Source organism: Fistularia commersonii, chromosome 10 (genome assembly GCF_037954325.1).
Source record: "Fistularia commersonii isolate RoL2024-O1a breed Wild chromosome 10, RoL_Fcom_v1.0, whole genome shotgun sequence".
NCBI classification, from domain to species: domain Eukaryota; kingdom Metazoa; phylum Chordata; class Actinopteri; order Syngnathiformes; family Fistulariidae; genus Fistularia; species Fistularia commersonii.
The window spans coordinates 18,125,316-18,150,960 of NC_141293.1; the positions used below are offsets into that span (position 1 = coordinate 18,125,316).

At 41.1% G+C, this 25,645-nt stretch overlaps 3 protein-coding genes across 6 annotated transcripts; 2 read left to right on the forward strand and 1 right to left on the reverse strand.

Annotated features, from left to right (window-relative positions):
* Positions 1–827: 827 nt before the first annotated feature.
* Positions 828–6,992, reverse strand: jmjd6 (jumonji domain containing 6, arginine demethylase and lysine hydroxylase). The gene is made up of 6 exons (XM_086154183.1): positions 6,552–6,992; positions 4,892–5,280; positions 4,231–4,517; positions 3,400–3,535; positions 2,313–2,451; positions 828–1,677 (listed from the first exon to the last, which is right to left on the reverse strand). The coding sequence occupies exons 1-6, from the start codon at positions 6,678–6,680 to the stop codon at positions 1,546–1,548; spliced, it is 1,212 nt and encodes a 403-aa protein (XP_086010309.1). The 5' UTR covers positions 6,681–6,992; the 3' UTR covers positions 828–1,545.
* Positions 6,993–7,191: 199 nt separating this feature from the next.
* mettl23 (methyltransferase 23, arginine) lies at positions 7,192–11,250 on the forward strand. 4 transcript variants are annotated; one of them, XM_086154488.1, is made up of 6 exons: positions 7,192–7,422; positions 7,971–8,075; positions 8,568–8,826; positions 9,278–9,362; positions 10,132–10,339; positions 10,439–11,250. In XM_086154488.1, the coding sequence occupies exons 1-5, from the start codon at positions 7,321–7,323 to the stop codon at positions 10,298–10,300; spliced, it is 720 nt and encodes a 239-aa protein (XP_086010614.1). In that variant the 5' UTR covers positions 7,192–7,320; the 3' UTR covers positions 10,301–10,339; positions 10,439–11,250. The 4 variants fall into 4 exon arrangements, with proteins under 4 accessions (XP_086010614.1, XP_086010613.1, XP_086010615.1 ...); XM_086154487.1 differs by lacking the exon at positions 10,439–11,250 and having other exon boundaries at positions 10,132–10,404; XM_086154489.1 differs by lacking the exon at positions 10,439–11,250 and having other exon boundaries at positions 8,589–8,826; positions 10,132–10,404.
* A 393-nt stretch (positions 11,251–11,643) lies between these two features.
* Positions 11,644–25,379, forward strand: casc3 (casc3 exon junction complex subunit). The gene is made up of 12 exons (XM_086154184.1): positions 11,644–11,841; positions 13,655–13,679; positions 13,812–13,867; positions 14,016–14,237; positions 14,524–14,672; positions 16,276–16,449; positions 16,760–17,634; positions 20,532–20,705; positions 21,737–21,835; positions 21,921–22,087; positions 23,910–24,117; positions 24,571–25,379. Exons 1-11 carry the CDS (start codon positions 11,656–11,658, stop codon positions 24,054–24,056), a joined length of 2,274 nt encoding a protein of 757 aa, XP_086010310.1. The 5' UTR covers positions 11,644–11,655; the 3' UTR covers positions 24,057–24,117; positions 24,571–25,379.
* Positions 25,380–25,645: the final 266 nt, after the last annotated feature.

The following is a 25,645-nucleotide window of genomic DNA, read 5'->3' on the forward strand; positions in this document are numbered from 1 at the left end:
GGATTGACCTTTTTTTGGACAGAATACACAATTGTTTCAGTGTGAGTTTGTATTTGACTTCCCTCCACCACATGTCACTGTTAGTTGTCTGCAGACAGAGCAGCAATTCAAGAGACACCATAAAGGAGATGATGTGCTTTTGAATTGCATTTCTCATAAATATGTGCATTTCTTTACTAATGTTGAAAAATATGTAGCTATTATGTTGTCCTGAATTTAACTGCCAATGCTTCTTGCTTTGTTGTAATCAGTACAAATTAAAAAGTCAGCAAAATGAGAAAAACAATCCAATTCCAGGTGATGAGGTGTTAAAAACTTGATGTACTACCAGTGTTCCAAAGATGTCTCGGGGTTTCCAGCTGGAAAAACACATCTGGAAATAATGTAATCCTAAGAATTAAACAGGGACGATTCTGGAATGTGATCCCTAGTGTTGACACCCTCCATCACCTCAGTTCCTGTTTTATCTCATGCAGACGCTTAATCAATGACAGAAGATGCTTTATAAGAAAAAAACAAATTGTCGCCTACTGGAGAGCTTTTTTCAAATTGTTTTGAATCAATACAATTGCGTCAACTGCTCAGTCACGATGCTGACTGGACTAAAAAGAAAAAATTGGTGAAAAGAACAGAGGAAGGGAAGATCCAGGTGTGTCCAGTTTTTCAGTTAAATAACCAGTTTGTGTACTTTCTCACCTAACCACCACCCAGAATTTCTTTTTGGTTTATGCTCGGATTTCATTCTATTTGCCTTACCCCCAAATTTGTAAATCCGTGGATTATCTGTATCAGAGCAACAAAACCATTTCAAGCAAAACAAAAATTGCACTGCACTGCCACAGCTGCATATCCTCAGAGGAATACCAATGTGCTGAAAAAAAGCCCTTGCAAATATCAGCAGTAAGCGATGGATACATTCGCTCGAAGAAGTATTGTCCGACATACAAAGCAACTACGTGACGATCCGTCAATTCGTCTTAAATCATCTGAGCTACTTCTCTTCATTCTCATGGCGGGATCTTCAGTTTCACAGAAATTCAGTGTTTTCTCTCCCCTCCTGTTAGTTGGAACATATTATTTTCCCATTAGAAACCATTAAGCGTGTTAACTGTCAGATAGATTTAAATGAACAGTAACAGTCCATGAAAGAATGCAGTTCGTTGTGATCATAACTTACTAGTGTTAGCATGTTGACTGAGAAGATGGTGATATTGTGAAAAAGAATTTAGTGCTGTTTTCTGATGTGACCAGGAAGCTGACATTTGTTGGCCTGCACTGTAATCAAGCTCATGGTTCACATCCTTCGACTTCTCCACGGGTTCACATCAGAAAGCAGCGCCAGGCAGATAGAAGTATAATCCCAGCTTGAACCCGCCCATAACAATTACAAGCTGAACTTCCTTTTCTGCCACAGACAAGTATGTTGACGGTTGTTGAAAGCACAGTGGTGGCATGTCTCTTCTCTGTTCCGCCGTAGCAGTCAAATTTCTACCTCGCTTACACAGCAGCAGGCCACAGGTCTGTGGGAGCCCAGGGCTCCAGGGGTCACCGGGATGAACTCCTCTCCTTGCTGATGCAGTCGTCCTGGCCCCGCGTGACTCCATTGGCTGTCATGCCGCAGGTTCGTCTCTTCTTTCGGCAGTGAGACATGGCATCGCCCTCGGAGCTCGATTCAGCCTGCGGGGACACCAACAAGTCTGTCAGCTGTAAACCAACTTATCGGTACATTAACTGAAACAGAAGGAGATCGCAGATGCTCACGGTTTGTGATGCAACTTTTAAACTAAATTGTTTCAGTAGCAAATAGACTGTATATTTAAGTTGACTTTACATCCAGAAAAATAAATGACACCCAGACAAGACAGTGTGTGTTGGCTTTGAGTGTAATAATGCAGCAAAATGTTCAGTTTCAAGAATCAGTTTGAAAACATATACTGTTTAATAGATTTTTACATTCTATTTTTAAATTATTAATGCAGATCAGTGAACAACGGGGTCAACCCTGGGACAGTCAAAAAGCAATAGCACAGCCTTGTTGCTCGCAATTTGAAAGGCAATATTGTAACAAAGTCTTAAACTTCACAACATATGATTTAACAATAATACAAATCACTAAACTTTCGCAGAAGTTTGATGTCAATGAAGGCAACTATGAGGCACAGGGGTGATAAACTCGTGACTGATATTCAAACTTGTTCATGACACACTTGTATTCAGGAAACAGATATAAATAATGCAATACTATTTAAAACAAGGGTCTATGTGTGTATGTATGTGTGTGTGTGTGTGTGTGTGTGTGTGTGTGTACGTACATCAGAGTCAGAGTCAGACGAGCTGGAGGAGGAGGAGGATGACGAGTCACTGGAGCTGTCCGATGCAATGCCTGTTGATTCCTGCAGGTCCACTTTGTCGGCCAGTGCTGCCAGATCAGGACGTTCCTGCTTCAAGATCCTGAGAATCCACAGTCTACATCAGATACTGATGCGATGATTATCACTTTAGATATTTACTTCTTCGAATTAACAGTCTACCTCCAGTGCAAATCTTTTTTCCTATGACTGAATGAGAATGCCTCATAAACAATTCTTAACCACATGTAGAAAAGGTTAATAAATATCATGACCTCACTCAAAATGTTGGGAGTATCTTCCATTGGTTTAGCACAAAACAATCTTAATTTAATTAATGCAATTATGGTTGTAATAAGTCTTTGGCACTTCTTATTCTGAGTCTGGAGTTCTAGAGATATTTATATCAAACCCATTATACTGTGCTGTAAATGCTGGCCTTGCTTTTGGTGTCAGTCTTGCAGAGAAATGTTTAATTCAGCAGCTGAAGACTGACCTCCTGATTTTCAAATTATCCCCATCGGCCAATCATAATTAAACTTATGACACAAAATAAAATGTTAAACTGCTCAAACATGAAAAGACCAGGGGATATTTTTTTCCCCCAAGTGTACAGTTTGTTCATATTCTATGCCAAGACAAACATAATTTACTCTAAATTAGAGGTTAGTTTTGTATATTCAACCCATCAGCCTAACTACTCAGTGTTTTCCAAGAAAAACAAACCAACAAAAGGAGACGACTTGTTTTATATCATTATCAGAAAACTATATATTCACACAATATTAAAGCTTCTGCATAAACTAAAATGTCTTTATCCACACCTAATTTAAAATAAAATTGAAAAAAAAATAATAATAATAAAAGGAGAGAAAAAAAACAGCGGAAAACACCTGTGGAGTGCTTCTCCTGAACATAAATCAAACCTCTAATTTACTGAATAATTACATTTTTTCAAGCATGGAAACACATTGGAATGGGTCAAACTCCTGGTGTTCCCCACTAAAAGGATCTGTGAACCTGGTAAAAGCAGGAGTGTGTTGATTCTTACCGATACCACTTCCTGGAGAGTTTTGGCCGGCCTCGGACAGTTTTGTGCCAGACGATGGGGAAGTTGGTTGTACTGGCAAAGTTCTGGGTGACGGCTATCGTTGTGTCAAGGTTGAGGACCACATGCCACCACCCGCCTGCATCACACAGCTAGTTACTATTAACATAATTTAAGCAACAAACAAACTGAAGCCAGCATCTCACAAGTGTAGCAAAAATCCCTACTAAGAACAGACTGGAAGGTTAAGAGGGACAGGAGATTAAATGATGGGTTTGCCAACTTCCATGTTGAGCCTTTCCCCAATTTTTCAGGTCAATCTCCAAAATGGATTTAAAGACTTATCAGATCCACTTCCATTTTAGAAACATGAAAATTTAGGAGCATATCCAAATTAAATTGTTATTTGTATCATTTATCGTTTGTAACACTGGTGGCAGGCGATTTCTATTCTATGAAAAATTCTCAATCTTATGAGACACGTTGAAAATTCATATGTGATTTCTTGTGAAAGTTTAAAAGGATTCTCACAATATTTAGGAATTTTTCTGCGGAATTTTATATAATTTAAGGCTGTTAGTTCCGTTATAATTTTTTTTTATCAGCAGAAGCCAGCATGAATTGCATCAGATATGTAGGTTATGTTTTTCTTGCTTTTTAAATTCCACAAGTAAATCACAAAGTCATGCTGACTCGCCGAACTACAACTTTAAGCAGGCCACTCCTTGATCAAACCGGAAGAAAGTTAAATAAAGCTAAATTTGATTGTGCAATCAATGACAATCTTGACATAGATAGCTGAGAATTCCAGCACAATGTTGCTGTTTAACTGACCAGGCACAAAGACGGTCTCTCCGGGTCTCTGCAGGATCTCCAGCGGTCTAAAGTCCTGAGGCCAGTTGGCTTGCTGTGTGCGGGGGTAAACCACATTGAACCAGGTGATGGCCTCGTCCTGCTGGTTGCCCCCATCTTCCCGGGTAACCTTGATCAGCTCACGGGGGGTGTTGGTCGGGAACAGACACCATCTTTTATGGCCCTGGACCAGGGCATTCCAAGCACTGGTCCCCAGTGGGTCAATGTGGATGCCAGTACCTGAGCGAGCAGGACCCATTACGAACCATCTGCAGAGAAGGCATTGTCACAAAGTATTATAAACAGGGACAATAAATAGAACGGAATACAGCACTCTTTTTATTCAAAATTGCAATGTTTGTTACGATGAAATGAGAAAAAAACAAACACATGAAGTAAAATAGTTGAAAATTAGAACAACTTAGAATTATGAAAAAAAACTACATGAAATTAAAAAAAGGTTATTATAACATAATTCAAATGCATTGAGCAAGGATTATAACTGAGAGCTTAGCTTGTTTTCATCACTCTTTGTTCAATAGTCCTTTCAACCACAAGTATTGTATTGTATCAAACCCTGTATAACCCTGAATAATGACACCCATAATAAAACTTTAACGTAAAGAATTCTCAGAAGTCAAACCTGTAAGGCGGTCTGCGCTTTTCCCCAGCAAACTGAAAAAGGTCGTCTATGAAGAAGATGGGCACCTGGTAGTCCTCCAGCAGCTTTCGGCGCTTGGCGTGTTCACCATAGCTGCTGTCAAAGATGTAGAGTGGGCTGTCATCCCGGGTGGATTCCAGGTACTCCACATAGTACTTCATCTTCATCTTCACAGAGTAGCCATCATTGTCTTCGCCGCACTTGAACTTCTGGTTGCGGTATTTGCGTTTTAGGCGCTCAAGAGTCCATTTCTCCCGTGCAGGCCAGGTATCCTGGCAGTTGAGCAGAACTACAGGCTTGTAGGGCCGTTCAAAGCGCTGTATGAATTCTTCAGGGCTGAGATGGCGAGCATCCACTCGCTCAACATTGTCCTACAACAGGAAATGGCTGTACCTTTAGACAACATTCTGGTGACTAAGTAAACTACTAAAGGCTTTCTGACAAATACTGACTTGAAGAAAGCTACATGTATGATACTGATCCCAATGTCACTGCTCAGTGTAAAGGGAAATACAAAAAAGGGTCAGAATTTCAGAATAATCACAACATATAAGAACATAACAAAAAACTGACCCACTGCTTACCGCTGAAGCACACTAGACAAAGAATAATGTATTTAATAATAATATAATTGCTTCTTTTAACTGTTTGTAATATTGTTCTGTCTGTAACTTATTGCTGCCTCTTGGCCAGGACTCTCTTGTATAAGAGGTTTTTGATCTCAATGGGACTTTTTTTCCTGGTAATGAAGGTTAAATAAAAAAATAAAAAATAAAAAAGATTGCGTGTATATTCATAAGTCAGGAGAGAGTAAAGGACTGTCTCTGAAAATTAGAATATTGTGATAAAGGTCTATATCTTATGTAATGCAATTAAAAAACAAAAATGACTTTTTCATGATATTCTAATATTTTGAGATAGGATTTTTGAGTTTTCTTAAGATGTAAGCCATAATCAGCAATATTAAAATAATAAAAGGCTTGCAATATTTCAGGTGATTTGTAATGAATCCAGAATGCATGACATTTTTGTTTTTGTAATTGCATTACAGAAGACAAAGAACTATAGAACTAAGAACTTTATTTTAATTTTATGAGACAGTCCTGTATATCATCCAGGTTCTTCTAAACGGGATTTTTTAAATTTGAAACCACCTCCATATGTACTTGGAAGATACCGGGACGGTTGCTTCACGCTGATAACTCTTGTTTCGAGAAATATATTTCATTTTTAATCTTTCCCCGTTTGAAATCAGCTTGTGTTCAAATCAAATTAACTTAGTTTGATAAATATCTGATTTTTTCTGTATTATTTGTACGTGTGTTGGAGGTATGTATCACAAGGGGGGAAAGGTAGGGTAAAGGTTTCGTTACATTTTCACTGAAAATGTCTCAAGGCAATGTGGCAAAGGAAAATAGCTGGGCGTCTCAAAAAACGAGACTAACTGGACTTAATCCCTTCTTTTCTGAAAATCTGCTTTTTCGTGTGGTGGAAATTCCTGCTCCTGACAAATTTTGGAGAGAAGCCGGCTCGTATCGGTGCTTCTGTGTCTACGTGACAAGTTGCACTGCTCCTGTGAGGCGTTAGCCACGACTAGCTAATGTTAGCTTAGTTACCGAAGCTACATTGACTGGTAACATACCTTCACAGTGCAAGGGGATACGTCGAAAGCGTCGTGATAACCATGTTTTATCCAGTCTAATGAGTCCTTTAGTTCCGGTCTGGCGCTCCGTTTCGCCTCTTTAATCCTCTTCTTACTCTTGTGATTCATTCCTCCTCCTTGCTTTAGAGGGAAACGCGTGTGCTATTGCTGCTCGGGCAGCCAGGGAGCTAACAACAGGAGCTAACAGAGAAACATTCGCCGCTCAATAGCACTGACAACCGGCTTGGCTAGGTTTGCTGTTCAGGCAGACCTCAACAGTTGTTAGACAACACAAAAACAATGGTTTGATAATATGCTAAGCTGAGCATTCACGCCTACACCACCCAATGTGACAGTAACATTTATTCTATCGGGACAGTTTAATTTAGTTACTGCGAACCGATAACTAGCAGGAGGCGATACAATGCTTTTGCAACAAAATGTCGTCATCAGTGCCCGCCCTGAGTGCGCACGTTGACCGGTACCTGGTGACAGCGCTGATGAGACAATCGCTGTCATTGGTTAGAATTAAGAGTGGGACTTCCCGCCAAGACTAAGCGGGTCTTTGATTGGTTGGTATAGAAACGGATGGTGGTTTGTGGAGGCGGAAAGAAGATCGGAAGTGACATAACTAGTGCGCTGCCCATGAGATGAAGGATTTTGTAGTTCTATGGCTCAAGCAAGTCTTTCATCTGGAGACAAATATGCAGAAACCAGTGCGAATGATGGACTCTTTCCCTAGTTAGCAGAGGAGGATTACTGCTCAACGATGGACCACAGTGGCGCCGAAACACCCAGAGTAGCCTACAACGTTTTCACGTTTGAAGAAAACAAAAACACACGGGAGTCACTTTCGGTGTCCATACCTGAGGTTTGTTCAACACCGTTATTACGACTATATTCGGGGTCTAGAAGAAGAAATGCACAAGCAGATGGCATTGACATCAACCGAACATTCATCTTCACCTCGATAAATGTCTCTTTACCTGAAACTGACATGCAAGGAGAACATGGACATGCATTCACTGAGATTATATTTTGACAAGTAAATCTGCCTTGCAGTCACCAACCTGAATCAGATGCTTCATTTTTTTCAAGTAATGTTTTATTCTCTCCACGTAAAAGTCTGACGAATGCTGGCCATTTTTTTATTAGTTTATTTCAAAAGGGGACAATGCAATTTCATAATTCACGTGAATAAAACATGAGTAAAAAAGCCAGAATTAGCCAACGAGGCTATTTTTCATCTGTTGTCCATTTCATCTGTAATTTCCTAACTCTCCAATTCTCCAATTTCGCTAATTCTCCAAACCAAGAGACTATTCATTGCTCGTTTCTGATTACAGGAAATGACTTTTTTAACAGCTTTGTAATCACAACTTGCATCACTGGACTTTCTTGTTTTATGTTCTTGTTCAGGTTCTTGATCCACAATATGGGATGTATGTGTGGCCGTGTGCGGTGGTGCTGGCCCAGTATCTTTGGACACAAAGGGAAGACCTGAAAAACAGAACATTGCTGGAGGTAAGGGTCCCGAGAGCATGAATTACCTGTTGATGTCATTTATTGCAATTGGTTTGTAAATACGGCTTAAGAGAATTTGCTTATCACTATTAGAATTGAGACATTCATTTTTTTCCAATCACAAATCCTGTGAAGGTGCGGTAGTAAAACAAGAGGCGAAATGCAAATTAGTTTCTCAAAGTTTAATAAAAAAAAAAATTTAAAAAATCGGTTTGATTAAAAGACTGACCAAAAACCAGCAGGCTGTTACATGAAAATTTGCAAAAAATCTTACACAAAATCACTCAGGCATGTTTTAAATCATCAAAATATCCAAAAAGGGCAGGAAAAGTACATTGGGAAAATTACATTTTCAACAAAACGTATTGGAGAAAGTGCACTAAAAATGGGAGAGCGTCACCAATAATAGCCGTAAATTACTTGAAAAATCAGCAGTGTCCTTCAAACCAGTTGGACTTCCCAGGAATCACCAAAAAATAAGAAATCTTTCAGTGTCTTTCCTCTCCAATGCAGCTGGGTGCAGGAGTAGGTCTCCCAGGCGTTGTTGCTGCCAGATGTGGAGCAGAGGTGATCTTGTCTGACAGTGCCAACAATCCACTGTGTCTGGAGAACTGCAGGCGCAGCTGTGAAACCAACGGCCTCAAGGATGTAGTGACGGTGGGGCTCACCTGGGGGGAAATCTCACCAGATCTCGTCCTGCTGCCCAAGCTGGACGTCATCCTAGGATCAGATGTTTTTTATGAGCCAGAAGGTAACAGTGTAATATATGATATAAATATGATATGATATAAATAGCATTTAGGTAGTAGTCATTACAAGACATTGGAAACACTGATCAGATTTGTGCATGAGGAAGTGAAAGGTTATTTGTCTATATGTGTCCCTGCGATCAACTGCTCAGATAGGCTAAACCATTCCCGCAACCCTGACTAAAGGATAAGCAGTAGATAACGGATGGATGTCTACGAGGGCATTACACATCCTTATCAACTGAAAATAACCACATAACGGTTCTTTCGGAAAAAAGCAGATGAACAGAAGTTTGTGCCATTGAAAAATCGAAATGATATGTACAACAATATATAACTTTTTCGCTCAGTTGCATTGTAAACCCATAAATCCATCCGTCTTTTGCCGTTGAGGATGAGGCTGCAGATTTCAAGTGCACATAAGACTGACTGAATGGGTCTTGCCTGCGGCAGATTTTGAAGACGTCATCGTGACTGTTGCTTTTCTTCTGAGAAAAAACCCTGCCTGCCAATTCTGGACGACATATCAGGAACGCAGGTACCTTTCATGGTTTTTTCCTCTTTATTTGAAAATGCATTCACAAGTGGCAGATAACAAAACGTTCCAAATGGGATGAAAATTCATAGCGTTGTGCTTAGCATCCGGTGAGTGAATGCTGGCGCAACTGGCTGCTGCTGCTTGCGGTGTCAAGGAAGGCGTGTTCACATAATATATTTATTATTATTATTATTACTATTATTGTTATTACAGCAGTTGTTTTTTTGCCTTTTTAATTTTGTTGACTGTAGATGAAAAAAAATACACCCAAACACCTCACAGGACTTGTGTGTTTTCACTTCCTTATGTTAAGGACCTACATCTGTATATTTTACGGGAATTAAAAATATAATCTATTATAACATTAAGAAACAAAATAAATTCAGTAACATCAGTACAACAGTGCATGTGTGAGGAAAAAATTTCTGAAATGTGACTACCTGAAGATTCAACAAGAGAACTGACAATACAACTCTGAGATGACAATGAATAAATAAATAATACAATAGAGGGCTTCATAATTATTTTATTATGGCTGTCGGGATCTTCACATTCACCTACCCTTGAAGATACAGTTCTTTTCATTTTTAACCCACACTTGAGTGGCAGTATTTTGAGACATACTCATATTTCTGTTAATATTAAAAATGTTAACATTTATATAACTACATTTTCTTCTCAATGGTCCTCACTGCCCCTATACACAAATACGGCTTTTAAGTGTGGATGGTCTGAAATCGGTTTGCTTTCTTTCCTCCTTGTGTTGCAGTGAAGACTGGTCCATCGAGGCGCTTCTCCACAGATGGAAGCTGAACTGTGTCAGTGTCGGCTTGGAAACATTTAATGCCAATAAATCTGAGCTGGCTGGATCAACTCTTCCAGGTCGCCACACCATCCAGATGCTGATTATTACACTGAAGACAGAGGACACTTTCTGAAACACTCACTGTTTGTAGTCAGTGCCCAGTTACTCCATGGTACTTTCTACCAATTAATGTAAAAGCTTTTTAAATATTATAAAATAAAGGAAGTTCAGTTTTCATTTGTGTCATAAAATGTTGGGATTTGTATTTCAGAATGAAGGAGGTTTCAGTTGCAAGCGGTCACCAGGTACCAAAGGTGTGTGAAGGAAAGAGATGTGATTGGTGTGGTGAAAATAATCAAAGAAAATGTGGAAAAGGAGTGTATTCAAAATGTTGTAACTGAAACTAAAGCAGAAATTAATGACAAATGAAACAAGCTGGCAAAAATGTGTAAAGGAGGTGTAAAGCAGAAACTAAACAACCGTGACATCAGTCACCTCATACTTATTAGCTTGAAACAGGAGACAGTCTCAGCTGCGGAAATTATGTGTTCATATAGTCGAAGTAATTCCACCCACAATAACTATATGACTAGTTTTCTTGAAGAAAAACCAAGTCCTGTTTCCATGGCAATATTTGACAGTAATTGGCTGTGACCTGGGTGACTGAACCGTCACAAACAAAACATTGAAAGCTGGACTCAAAAGTTCACACCTGTCCATACAGTTGCCATCTTTATAGCTCTCGCATGGATGAAACAATGAAGGATAAACAAATCCCTTATTTGCATGACTTCATATCTGTAAGAAATAAGTGGCCCGGTTTGAATTTGTCATTCAAAATAACGACAAAGCACTCGGGTAGCAGAACAAGTCATGAATATTGTCTTGTGTATTCTGACTCTCATGTCCAACAAGGAAAATGAGGGACAACCTTGCTTAAAATGAACATTGGAAATAAAACGCTAAATTTCACATCAGCTTCCTTCAGCTGCAGGGAATCTTCAAATCTTAGCACTTAAGACCTTAAAACACTTTATAGCCTTGACTTTGACACTTTATAGTTTTATTTGTATTTCTTATTCTCCCCCCCTTTTTTTTTCACTGTTTATACAATTTACTACTATTATTTATTAATGTTATGTTTTACTTTAAACTCTGGCACAACAATTTCCTTTCTTCGGGATAAATAAAGTTGTTCTTATTCTTATTCTTATTCTTATTCTTATAAATATGAACAGTGTTGGCAGTGACAGGCAACTATTAGTGTTAGATGGAAAATAGGAAAACACATAGACCACAACAATCCATGCGAAACACTGGTTGTGACAGGGAGTCCGTATCAGAGGACTGTCCGTTGTCAGGTTCGCCTGCTGCCCTTCGACACCACGGAAGAAGAAGGGGGGGAAGAGAAGAAGAAGTCGGAAAAAGAAGAACTCACTTGCCCACAATTCAATGCGCTCTTCCGTTTCCAATCATTCCAGTCTTAAGATGGCGGACCGGCGGCGAAGGAGGAGGCGCGCGTCCCAGGACAGCGAGGACGACGACGAGTCCGGTTCGGGTTCGGACAGTGGGAGGTCGGGATCCCCGACAAGCAAACCCCGGGGGAAGGAACCCGAGCCAACGGAGGCCGCGGTGGACCGGGTCGAAGTAAAGAACGACGTGGAGTCCGAGTGTGTGAGTAGCTAACCCCGGGAGCCGCTAACCCAGGCAGCAGCTAACTCCGGGAGCCGCTAACTCCGGGAGCCGCTAACTCCGGGAGCCGCTAACCCAGGGAGCAGCTAACCTCGGAAGCCGCTAACCCCGGGAGCAGCTAACCCCGGGAGCAGCTAACCCCGGGAGCAGCTAACCCCGGGAGCCGCTAACCTCGGAAGCCGCTAACCCCGGGAGCCGCTAACCTCGGAAGCCGCTAACCCCGGGAGCAGCTAACCCAGGAGGGAGCTAACGCAAGCGCGCCTGCCTGGCGGCCGGCGGCCCCAAGCGGCGTCAAATGTCTCCCTTGCTATTTTTTATCGCTGAAGAAGTTCGCCTATTATTTCCCCGATGGGGGGATCGTTGATTTTCAATTTGGTCGTTTGATCCATGAAACCGAGTTTTCTCTAGTTGTGTCCTCGAGTGAAATAACTGAGTTGAATTACCGATTGAACGTTAGCCAGCTGTAAATCGGTTCGACCAAACCAACCAGTGTTTCATATTCGACTCTAATGCGTCATAAAGATTTTTTTACCGCTGAATGCGACATCAAATCGTGTTGGTAATTGTATGTTTCTTTGCTCTCCGTCTCAAATGCTAGACATAAAGGCGCCAGTTGGAAAGCGTTTGCAAGGCAGCGCATTTCGCCATAAGCCCTTCTCTTGACAACCGTCTGCCCGGTCACTGCGTGGACAGTTGTCGCAACGGGGATGGATCGGTCAGACAGACACACAGACAGAAAGGCAGGCAGGCAGATGCAATTTCCGCGGTTGTATGTACGTACGTGTACGTTTTAATCGCTCGGAGGCGAGTTTTGAAACTCCCCGTTTGAGAGGAGAAGCCCGCTAGGCCACGCTTGTGTCGCGGCTCCTTCAGTGCCACGTCCAGCACTTTCTCACCGATACGAGATCCCCCACCCTGCAAAGAACCGAGCTACACTTTTGTTTTACGCAAATAAACAAGGTACATTCGTATCTAATGACCTAGTCCTCTGAACAGTATCGTGCAAAATGTCCAATATCAGTTCATCTGGAGGACTCAAATTGCAGCCACAGCTTTGTAAAAGACATGTCCTTTCAGTCCGTATTTAGGGCTGGACAACTTTTAGATGTATTCATCATGTATCAAGTCATGCTGCTTTAAAATTATTCTTTTTTCATTAAACCTCCACTGATGGGTTTGGGTAAGCGTAAAGAAAAGTGGCCTTGGCCTCCTGCAGAGTTCAACATCATTTTCAGTTTCGTGTGCCTTATTTTTTTTAATTTTTTTGTGCTAGTTGCCAGGGGAACTGTTCAGAGAAATCACGTGACTCAAGTACATAGCTAGTGGTTGCTAGTCTGTGATACAGTGACGCATTTGGACCAGGAGTCTTTTCAAGTCAATACATCTTTTCGTTCATCGTGTTTAACCGAGTTATTATTGGTACCCCCTTTGCGAATTGTACTTACAAACCTCCAAATGGTCATGACATACATGATCAAGACTTTTCAAAGAAACAATGAAACCTGTGATTGCATCCGATTTTTCCTTACCTGTCGTTTAGGTCTTAGTTAATGCTAACAGGTCTGTGTAGTGCATTTCTTAAATATGCACAATGTAATATCACGATACGTACTTTTTTATTATTACTTTCAAGTCGTACGATTAGCTACCATACCATTCAATGCAAATGCATAATAAATGCATAATATTATCAAGTGTTATTGAAAAGGGTTGGCTGCTGAATCATCCCTTGGATTGCTCGTCTTCCCATGTTCAGTGCTAATTATTTCTTTCCATTTTCCTTTTGTCTTTGCAGGAAAGTGAAGACGGTGTCGGAGAAGGTAAGATGATCACATTCACCTGTTACAAATCATTTTTCATTGGTGACATTATTGTGTAGAGTTTGTTCAGGAACTTTGCTGTTAAATATCACCTTGAAGCATTCCAATATTCTTGTCTGTCTGCTTATCCAGCTGTCCTCTCAGATTATGATAGCGCAGATCCCGAGGACAATGGATCTCATTCAGAGGTAAAAGCATATGCTGTGCTAATTAACAACTAAAGTGTTTTTTGAAAATCGTCCCATTAAAAATGCAGTTTCAGCGGCTGACACAAAATTTCAAATTTTTGTCCAACCTCTCAACAACCCAAAATCCCTTTCATTTTGTGTTGCCTAGGGTGCTGAGGAAGAGGAGGAGGAAGCAGAGCAGTACAGCGATGAAGAAGGTCCCCCAGCGGCCAGTGATACCAAACCCCATGCAGGCACCAACATAACTCAGGTTGAGGACGAGGGTGATGATGGTGATGAAGAAGAGGTGGAAGAAGTGCAGAGTAAAGATGAGACCAAGTCTGGGGAGAAGGGAAATTTAGCTGGAGAGCGTCAGAGTGGTGATGGACAGGTAAAACATTTTTAAGAATGGACAGTCAACATTTATCCCTCGCTGCAGGGAACAACTGAACCTTTTAAAAAATTGAATCTATGTGAAGAATTGAGCAAACAAAAGTGAGGGTAAAAAGTTAATCAAAATTAGATAAAAACCTTGATACACCTCTGTTAAATGCTCCTCAAAATCCTTTGCCTTAAACTGTTGTGAGCTCATCTTGGATAAAAGAAGCCAGTTGAATTTAAGGAGGATGATTGTAGGGAGGGAACACACTGATCAGTCTCCCTTTTCCCCCCTGCAGGAATCCACAGATGATCCAGAGACAAAAGCAGGTGGAAAGCCTGGCCATAAGCTGGACGATGACGAAGATCGGAAGAATCCCGCCTATATTCCCAGGAAGGGTTTGTTCTTTGAACACGATGTCAGAGGACATGCCCAGGAAGAGGAGAGGTATGTCAGATACTGTCATCACCTTGGGATTGATTTCAGTCCCATTTAACCTCCAATATATTGTCACAGCCACAACATGGTGGCACACCGATCCGCTAACATCACGATCACTGGCAAGATAGTGGGTTGTATATATCTATACATCCTAAACTGAAGGTCCAATCCTGGTCTTCAGTGGTCCTTCAGTTACCCTCCAAAATGTATCCAGGAGAGGAAAACTGGTGGAGCAGCAACAGGGTAATGAGCTCCCAAGGCGATGTCGCTGCAGACTGGTCACAATCTGCGCTTCTCCATTATCAGTCCTAGCACGACTCTGTTTAGTTGGTTTTCTCTCCGTCCATAATACCGCCTATATGTGGGCGGGGTTGTCAAAGTAAGGCAACATGAATCTGCCTTGATGTCATTTTTTAACGTACAAACAGTAGTAAATATCAAGAGTATGGTGCCCTTGATGATGTATTTATTACTTTTTATACACAAAGCAAGAGAAGAGAACCAGAGAAGGTTACATACTGTGAGATACTGCAGCAACCATGCAAAACGTGGTGCTCTTGCAGTTTTTTTTGTTGTTTTTTTTTAAATGAGGGCTTCTGTCCTTGTGTTGAGCACCATAACATGCACTATATCTAATGGAAACATAAAGAGCCTAGTCATGCTAGAACTGTGTAGTGGAAACGTGCCATGAGCGAGTTGTTATGAGCCCATGCCTCAAGGCTCCATAACCATTTGATCACAAAGGAAGGACCTGCTTAATTATCAAGTGGGTGGTCATTGTGTAATGGCTGTTCATTGTATTATGATGATTGTAAGATGAGCATTTATTACAGGTCTTGGAACTGTATCAGTGTTGAATATAATCCAAGCCTGAGTATCTTCAGCCTTTATTATATAAAATTATTGACTTTTTTTTGTCTTTCCTGTTTTCTTACAAATTCTCATTGAAATGCTTAAAATGTGTGAAACACCGACTGTATTCTCAAAGCTAAGCGCTACAAAAAGGGAAAAACATGCGAATCCACTACCCTGTTAGGGATGGATGCTTGATCAAAAAAGTCGACTAAATAGAGGTTTGAAAATAAATTTAGTTTCAATACATTTGTGGAAAAAGTATCAGTTGCTTGGGTCTGATCTCGAAAAATGGTGAAGATAATGTTACGATGTTAAAATGTTAATATGACATGATATATCTAATGATAGGTGCCAAAAAAAGGGGAATCAATCACATGATCATTCCTTTTAAGTATGGTGCCACAATAACATGTTTAACATATCTCTGGTAAGCATCTGAGGAAGAGCCTATGTTTACTGGACACTCCATGCGAGAATACATTTTTTTTGTACTATATGTAAAATAAAAGATTTTTGGAGCACTTTAGGCATACATATTTATTTTTCAAACCAATATATCAAGGGTAAGTAACATGAACAAAATTTATTTTAGAAGAATGTCTGACATGCTTCACCATATTTTGCCCTGAATGATATTGAAACAAGCTTTCAGTAGTCACTGAACACACCACATACACTGCGTAAAATTGCACCTGTGTTTTTTGTGGAATAGACTTCTCCTCAGCATCTCACGTCTCCGTATCTTCCCCCCTAGGCCTAAAGGGCGAAACAGGAAACTGTGGAAGGATGAGGGTCGATGGGAGCATGACAAGTTCAGGGAGGAGGAGCAAGCGCCGAAGAGCCGCGAGGAGCTCATTGCCATCTATGGTTACGACATCCGTAATGGTGGTGGTTCTGGGGAGCGAGCTTACAGGCAGCGCAGACCCAGGTGAGGCACACTGACATAACCGTCACACAAGTTTTACTTGTTGGTATGCAGAAAAATGTTTCTTCTTGAGGAACCAGCGGTCTGACCTCTCCCACCACAATCTGAGCAAATTTGCATGTAATTGTTAAAAATAAGGACATGATTTCTGAAAGGACACATGCCACACCTATTGCCATTTTATGACTCGTTCGCTTCTGTCTTTGTTATTCTTCCATATTCATCGAACACTTAACAAAAAACTACATGGCCAGACTTTACTGCAATGTAGAAACAGGCTAATCATGTGACTTCCATTCCTGTGTGTCTATAGGCAGAGTTTATCTCCTAGCAGAGACAAGCGCTGGCGGGAACCAGGCGAACGTCCTGTCAGGTCCTGGCAGAGTGGAGGGGGAGGAAATAGAGCCGGAGCGCCGCCGCCTTCATCCTCTCACCCTTCCTCACCCTCCTTTTCAACATTTCCACTCTCCTCCAATCAGCGGAGTTCCAACACCACCAGACCACCACCCTCTCGCAGTCGAGCCCCTCACCAGTACCCCCAGCCTCCGCCCCAGTACAGGAACAGCGAATCGAATGCCACCCATATGCATCCCAGAGAACGTCTTGGTCCCAAAATCCAGCCGGAGCCTGTTGTCAGCAGGGGCGGGCGCACCAGTGTCGGACGCTCTTCCGTGGTTATCGAGGACATCACTGTCAGCCAGGGTAGTGTTGGTGAAGACTACCGCACTTTGAGCGCTGTGACAGGATCAGCTTCACCTCAGCCAGGTGGGTATCAGTCAACGTCGCCAAGACAACAGGAACAACGAGGCAACAGTGACAGAGCTGCATCCGGATTAGCCACCTCCACTTCAGACTCTCCTCTGACTTCAACAACGAATCAGGAAGCCTCACCCCCCACTGAGCGCCCAGTGGAACGTAAATCGTATTCGCGGGCTCGGAGGATTCGACCTCGACCGGCGGACCTGGGCAGCAAACAGCCGTCTGTGGAGGAGTCCGCGCAGGGGGCGAACCCCTCCTCACCTGCCAGCACAGGAGGGAAGAGCTGGGCAGAAAGCGGTGATACAACAAGCCAGGCGGGAGGAGCAGGCGGGCTCACAGAACTGGAACAGGATGTGGCTCGACTTAGTCTGGTTACTGGGCAGAACTGGACCCAGAACCCAACTTCATACATGCGCTCAGAGATGAGAGGTGAGCTGGATGATCCCTTTATACATTTCTGTAAAATGAAACTTGAGATTTTAATATTTCTGCAGTCTTTGGAAACACTCAGTTGGATTTTCCTTCATGGGGTTTGGCACATTTATCGAACATGTCTGTCTGGAATATAACATTTGTCTGGAAGCCCTATCGGAATCCTATTAGTATGTAAACTTTTCTGTTTGCTAAACCACTATTCAAACGTTTACCATTAGTTCCTGCACTCGACTCAGATGTCCCAGTTTGCAGCCACTGATAATGCCGTTCAGATCTGAAATAACCAAACAGCCAAGTGCTAGAACAAATGATTGGCACATTACCCAAGTCACACGTTTCTGTGGCTTCTTATGATCTAATAAAACTATGATAATAACTAAAAGGTATTTTACTCACAAACATATTCAAAAGATTTTCTTTTAGGTGAAGAACAATATTAAACGGTCACCTCCTGTGCCTCCAGCCAGGTTAAGCTGGCACTTCAACATCTCAGGTTTAGGGGTGGCCAACTTAGCCAGTATAAAGGGCCAATAACACAAAGAGGAGCACAAGAAAAGAATGCCTGGACCTCCTTAGCAATAATAACTTTGCTCATCTACTTCTGAACAGTGTTAAATTGTATTTTCTTATCTTTGTTCACTTAGTGGGACACCTAACTGTTTGTTGTCCACAAGCATGGTCAAGTACAGCTTCAATTCAGTAACTCCTTCAAATGTGTCAGTCAGAACAGTGATGTTTTTGCTTTCACTTGTTTTAGTACTCCATGCCACATGATATGATGCCAATGTGACCATAGCTGAGTACTTTGTACAAAAATATGTCTGTTTTCCTGGGTTAGGTTTCAACTTGTTCACCTTGTGCTCGCAAAGATCACTGCCTTTGGGAAACCTCTTGCCGATGGAGCAAATTAGAGTGACAATTCAGGTTAGAAGCTTTAAAACGCTACAGCTAAGTCTGGCATAATAAGCAGGCCACCCATTTCGCTGTACAAAAGAACATGCAACTCCTCAATTCGGTTAAGAATGTACTCGTCTATTTCTATTCCTGGTTTGCCTTGCCTGTCTTCAACTCTGCCATTATAATTGTTACTGTTGTGCCGGTTGGCAGCTAAGCTAATGCTGCATTACGCCTGTGGGAAAAGCCCTCTGAAGTTTGATTCCTGACTTGGGAAGTCAACCACCAGATGCCTGAAGGTCTTTTGGATCGATCACATATTTTTCGAATCTATTGATAGTGCTATGGTGATACGGTCAGGTATACAGTACACATTTTTTCAAATGTAAATTTATGATAAATGGATGGCAAGCCACAAGCTGCAGGGGCGGCAAGCAACTTGTTGGTCTGTCTTGGTGAGGTATGTATAGCCATATTTTATGGCATTGATTAACGTGCACCTACCCAAAAATGTAAATGTATGTTGTTCGACCCGTACCCTACTAATAATGGCATACCCCAAAAGGCAGTGCCTGTCTTACCTGGTAATACTGATTCATCCAGTGTATTTTACACTTTTACAATCCATCAATCCCCCCGCTCCTCTGAACTCCTGGTCATTTCAGTTAATGTATTGTTGGTAAGTATTTGTAACAACACTCTTTTTCAGCCATGGCAGACAGAACTTCAAATTATTGTCCAGTGCTAACCACTAGCTGCAGAAGTTTTGCATTTAGACTAAAAGTGAATTGGCTCTAGACACAACCAAACTCGAAATAAATGTAGACTTTGTCCTCAACATTTCTGTTGACCTTCATCTTGTGTTGTCAAAGTTTTCTTTAAAGTGAGCTCATAGCGCAGGGGTGGGCACTTTTTTTGCTGGCAGGCCACATTTTGTATTTAATTTTTATGCGCAGGCCAACTAGGTGAACAAAAAAAATTACAATTTAAATATTCAAGTTTTTCTGTATTTTATTTCAATTTTAAAATGATTAATGATCATATAAATGTACCAACCAACATTATTTTTTTAATGTAATCATCCATAGAAAATTAAACAAAAAGGAAAAAATACATTTCTAAATTCAATATTGATTGAAAATACTTGTTCAGCTATTCAAAGAAAATAGTTTGGCGGGCCGGATATAAAAGCAATATGGGCCGGATGTGGCCTGCAGGCTGTAAAACTCCCAGGTCTGCTTTAGTGCCACAAAAGTAGGTTGGTTATGTTCAGCACCGAACCTTCTGGGCGACTTAGTGAATTTTGAAAGTTCTTCTCTTAGACTCTCTTATCTTTGTGCATCTATAATGATCTTACCATAGTAAAGTTGTTGATTTTTAGATTTAACAGTCCTTTTTCTGTTGCTGCTGGAGACAATATTCATCGACTTCATTCCTTCTATTTTCCTTTTTTTATGATAAACCTCTTGTTTTTAATGGGTCTGCTGTCAGCTGTTATTTTGAGACTTCTATACTGCTTCCTTCTCTGCACTATCCAATCTTTGTAAATTTGGGGTCTTGAATGATCATCCAAAACATTTTTACTCTGTGTAAGATTTCAGTGTGGTGCAGCATTTGAGAAGAATTATCAATTATCATGTTTTTGTATTTAGTGAGCCTCTTAAATTTGGAGGTAAAAGCTTTACTTTAGCAGAAGGTTGAATCCTAAATATTATATCCAGTGGTTTACTTAAATCTAAAATTATCCGTAATAATGATTGCACTTCCATGTGATCTCTTTTTTTTTTTTTCTTTTTTTTTTTTTTTGCCCAGTATGTTGTGATGTATAAAAGGTCACAGTTACCAAATTATAGCATTTTTCTAACTGGTTTATTGTTATTGTAAAAGCTGTCCAGCCTGTCTCTGTAAAAGCCAAAAAGATTTAACCTCCAATTAAAGAGTAATGCATCTTGTTCTGTGCTCCTCAAATGTGACCAGACCTTGACATTTGTCCCCAGGCCTTCCAAACGCCCTGCACATCCCCGGCGGCCCACCTCAGTTCTCCAGCATGGAGGAGATGGGGGTTGGCTCAAATCGGGCCAAACGCTACTCCTCACAGCGCCAGAGAGCCGTACCAGAACCAGCACCGCCCATGCATCTGGGAGTAATGGAGGGGCACTACTATGAGCCCAGTAAGATGTGACTCGTAGGAACTGTCCCGTAACACACACACACGCACACACTCACTCACAAAACAAATTGTAATATTTCAGAGATGGTCAACGTGATCAAATTCACAGCCAACTTTTTTTTGCCCCTCTCTTACAGTTTAGACTACCCGATTTTGAGTGATGTTCTCATGAGTTTGACTTCTTTTTGTAGTCATGAACAGCCTAAAACACATCTCTGAACTGTGAACTAAATGTAAATATTCTTCTATTAAACATATGTAGAACTTGTAATTCAATGATGCAGAATTTATAGACGATACATTTCGGTGGGCCCATCTCAATCATTTAGAATCTATGAAACTTTATGGTGTTTCAAAATGTTTCAATAGGTGATGCAGCGTTTTCGACTTTTAAATGCCAATGTGACACTTCTCTCAGGTCACCAGCAGATGTCAGAAAAAGTCTTAGAATTTCAATTGATTATCAGCTGATACTGCTGTCCAACAGTATCACCTGATTATTATTTTATGACACTGTCTCTAAATGAATAGTAAGAACCTGTTGCTGGCAAAGATGATGTCTTACAGTTGGTCTTTGTCATATGTAAAAATATGCATCTTCTTTACTTGGAGAAATATTTGACTCGTGTTTTTTTTTTTTTTTTTTGCCATGCTAACATTTAATTTCTTTCCCCCTCATGCAATTCTTTTCCTGTCACCTTTTTCCCCTCTTCTGACTTTCTGTCCTCTTTTACGATCTCTGTGTATTATATGTAATCCTTGGTGATTTGCCCCTTTACCCTCCGTCCACATCCTTGCCATCTTTCCATCTTGCCTTCACTTTGTACTTCAGTAATTCAATTTCTTTGATTCTGATGCCAGGGATGCATTCTGTGACCGTTTTCAAGCTGCACCATCACCAACCTTATTAGTTAATAGTCTTATACGTGATGTGTTTGTATAGTCATTTGCTTGTTTGCATATGCAGTCTCCCCCCCCCCCCCCCCCGGCCTCTTCTTGCTGATGGAGCTGTCATGAATCTGTCTATTGCAGTGTCATATCAGGGACCAATCTACGCCCATGGGGACGGCCCAGCCCCTATCCCGCCACAAGGCATGCTAGTCCAGCCAGAGATGCACATCCCCCACCCGGGTAGGTGTTGGTATTATCGCACACTGTCGAATATGAACTAATTGAAATGTTTCTGACCCATTGTGACCTCTCTCTTCCTCTGCAGGTCTCCACCCTCATCAGTCAGGTGGACCCATTGCGAACCCTACCATTTATGGAGGCCCGCCTGTTTCTCTGTCACCGGGTCAACCTCAGCAACTATTGCCGCCGCCTTTCTACCCTCCACCTGGCGTCATGACTTTCCCTTATCCTGCCATGTACCCGAACCCACAGGTGGGAGGAACAGCAGCATGTTTCCTGCTCAGGGAAAGAGATTGATGTGTTTTTTTTGTAGAGCCTTAGAGCATTCAAGCATCTACACTAAACCCAGGCTAATGCCCAACATTAGATATCTTTCATGTGTTTTGACTGTTCTGTGTTCAGTTAATCATGAAACTAGGACAGGACATTATTTAGACTGGCAGGCATCCACTGTCTAGTAATCTGCAACAGCTATTTTTAAAATAATTCAATGAAGGCATCTTGCATTAAAACCATCCTATTGTTCAGCCAAAGCAGCACATCAGTTTTCATTTGAAATGTCATCAACCCACTTTATCAAACCTCCATTGCATCTGACACTACAGACGTTGGAAACTTCAAAAGATTCATACCCGATCAGTTTGGCTGCTGTGGTTTCTAAATGCAGCATGACCTCCTTCCAGTGTAATGCTGGACACTTTAAATAGGCTGTTTGTTTTTCATCCATTTCATTCTTGCAATGTCAGGCTTACATTTGAAATGGATAACATTTTATAAAAATCTAAAAACTATCGTGAAAGACTCCCAACCCCAACAGTCTAATTTCAACCACAGAGCCTCTGCCAGGTAAAGCAATGCGCACTTGTTGATGTAAACAACCATCTGACAAGGGTATACAGTTAATCCAACATCTTTCTCACACACTTAAAAATGTTTTGAATAAAAACCGAGTGGTTTAAGTAAAGCCAAGTGTCACCGCTTCATGATCTTCTTTTACTTTAGACTTTTGAGGGTCGCCACAGCGAATCGACTTCCATCTAACCCACTTCTCTCATATTTTAATGACGAAAAGGCATTTTTACATTTTGTTAGTGTCTTTAGTCGTTCCTCCTTGTAGCCCCTGATAGACACTGAATCCTTTCTGCGTCATAAGTCCCATCCCCAACATTAGAGATTTCCCATGTTCTGTGACTGTAACACTTCATTATGAAACTATGGCAGGTCATTCATTAGAATGGCAGGTCGCCACAGTCTAATTAATGTGAACACTGCACATTTCTTTGAAATCCATGTCTGTTTGTGCTTCTGTTTGGGCAGGCGTGATAATCTGGCCACAGTGACTTGTTGGACCTGTTGCTATTCACATTTTTCCCTCATTTATCAATATATTGATCCAAAAATGTGCATGAAATCCTGTCATTACCTCCTTTTATGCCTGACTTTGATTACATTTTGGATGGACAAATGTCTTAGCAGTTTCCAAGCACATGATGTCAGTTGTTTTCATACCTAATTATAATGTGAACAAACTTCTGGCTTTCGTCAAAAATTTCCCCACGTTTTTGTTGAAGACCACACCAGGTCACATTCCTATAACCAGGTCATCGGGCCACTCCTGTAAAAGTCAACCCCAGATAAGGGAGGGGAGATTGCAAAAAGCTGTTGTGAATGTAATGGGTGGGTGACACTAAAAAAACAAATAAAAAATAGCCAATCATGATGCTCGGTGGCACTTTCAACTGCGGGAATTATTTGTATACAATAATTGTAAAACATCTACAAGATATATATTGCTGTTTTAGGCCATTTTTCTTATTTTATTTATTTTTTCTTAATTAGCAAATCCTTTTCCCAGTTAAGGAAGTGTTTAAAATTGGATTAAAAAAATTCTGTTTGCACATCAACAATTTTATGTGCTAAGCACATTATACTGCAAGAATGTTCATTATCAATCAAGCCAGGGTAACAAAAACCCAGACTTAATGAATGTTCCTCCATACACTTTTTCATTATTGTACATTCCTACGACTTTCAGTGCTGTCACTTATCAATGATAATGTGTTGTGGTTCTCAGGGGCAGTCTCAGGTGACCTATGGCGGCGTCACCTACTATGACACAGTGCAACAGCAGGCCCAGCCCAAGCCTTCGCCCCCACGCCGCACATCGCAACCAGTCACTGTCAAGCCCCCCCCTCCAGAGGTGCCCTTTGCCTCCGAGTGACCGCACCCCTCACCCCATCCCACCCCCGAGTCTCAGCCCAACCCCGAACCCAAAACATGAGGTGTGTGTATTTTCCTCTCCTTTTTTTTTTTTTTCTTTTTTTTAGTTCTCATTTATTTAACCGGGAAAGTCCCATTGAGATTAAAAAGCTCTTTTTCAAGGGAGTCCTGGCCATTTTGCCATTATGATGTCATGAAGACCTTGTGTTGACGGTATCATGACCGCATTATGCCATTGTTACAGACTGCGGTGTTTTTGGTTTCTACTTTCATGTGCATTCGTGCAGCTTAAATAGTTTTTTTTTTTTACTGACGACAAAGACCAAATGGACAACTAAAAGAATATTGCGGGAGATGCGTTTCAACCGTCTGAGCTGGAATTTGTCCGAACATCACTACGGATTTAAAACGGTCTTCTCTAAGGACCTGTTTAAGAATGCAGAAACTCTTTTGGGGGAAATTGAATGGCATTTGCCTTTTTATTAAAAAAACTGAAGAATCCGTTTGTGTTACAGGAGCGGGTGGAGGGTCAATGAGGTGCTGTGGTCCCCAGCTGTAACCATGGCAATGGTGGGCAGATGCTGGCCTACAGGTGGAAAACCACTGGTGTGTGTGTGTCCCCATAGCCTCCATGTGGCTTCCTTTTTGGAGGCAAGGTCCTAGAGATGTGTTGATGAATTGAAACCCTTTAGACCCACTCTGAAGCATTTAATATCACCTAAAGCTATCGCCAGAAATGACCAGGACCTCTGCTTAGTCTTTGTATTTTACTTTCCAATGCAAGTTTAGTTTGAATTCTAGAAAGAGCAGCCAGCGAAACAAAGACTTAAGTCCCCTTTTAATTTAACCCATTTAGTTCACAATGAACTTTGTTTTTGTCCGAGACGTGGCTTTGGTCCGTTAGACTTGATGTAACTGCAAACTGAGAATTTTCAGTTGGAAGATATTTTGTTTTTTAGGATCAGTAAGTAGGTTGTTAACCTCAGTCATATTATAGTTTGATGCAACCTCTGTTTGCTTTTTACATCTGTGCCTGCTTTCTTACTTCCCTCAACCCCATTAGTTTATTATTACTGACTTTTTTTTTTACTGTTATCAAACTTGACAAAACGTAATTTTGTTTCGTCTACACTCTGTACTGTTTATTGAAAAGTACAAATACTAATGCATTGCACAAAGGGCTGCCACTAAGGTAATACTAAAATCTTTTCCTCGTTTAAATCCATATAATACCGTAAAATAACTGAAAGTGTTTTTTCCAGCTTGACATCTGTATGTGTCAAATGTTCTATTTTGTTGATTAAAAAAAAAAAAAAAAAAAAAAAAGAAAGCGTAACGCGCCGCCAGAAAGTTGGGTAGCATTCCCTCTTCCCAACAGAAAAGTTCCTTGTTCATTTTGATATGAGGTCTCTGTCTGGACCTTGCATGTACCTCCATGCTGGAGGTTGGTCGAATACGAAGTTGTCTGTAGGTTTGGATGGGTGGGATGTCTTTATGTGGCCCTGTAATCTATTGGCCCCTAGTCCAGGTAAAGCCCCGCCTTAAGCTGAATGATTGGGGGGATTAGATCCAGCTCCCGTCTCCTGGTAC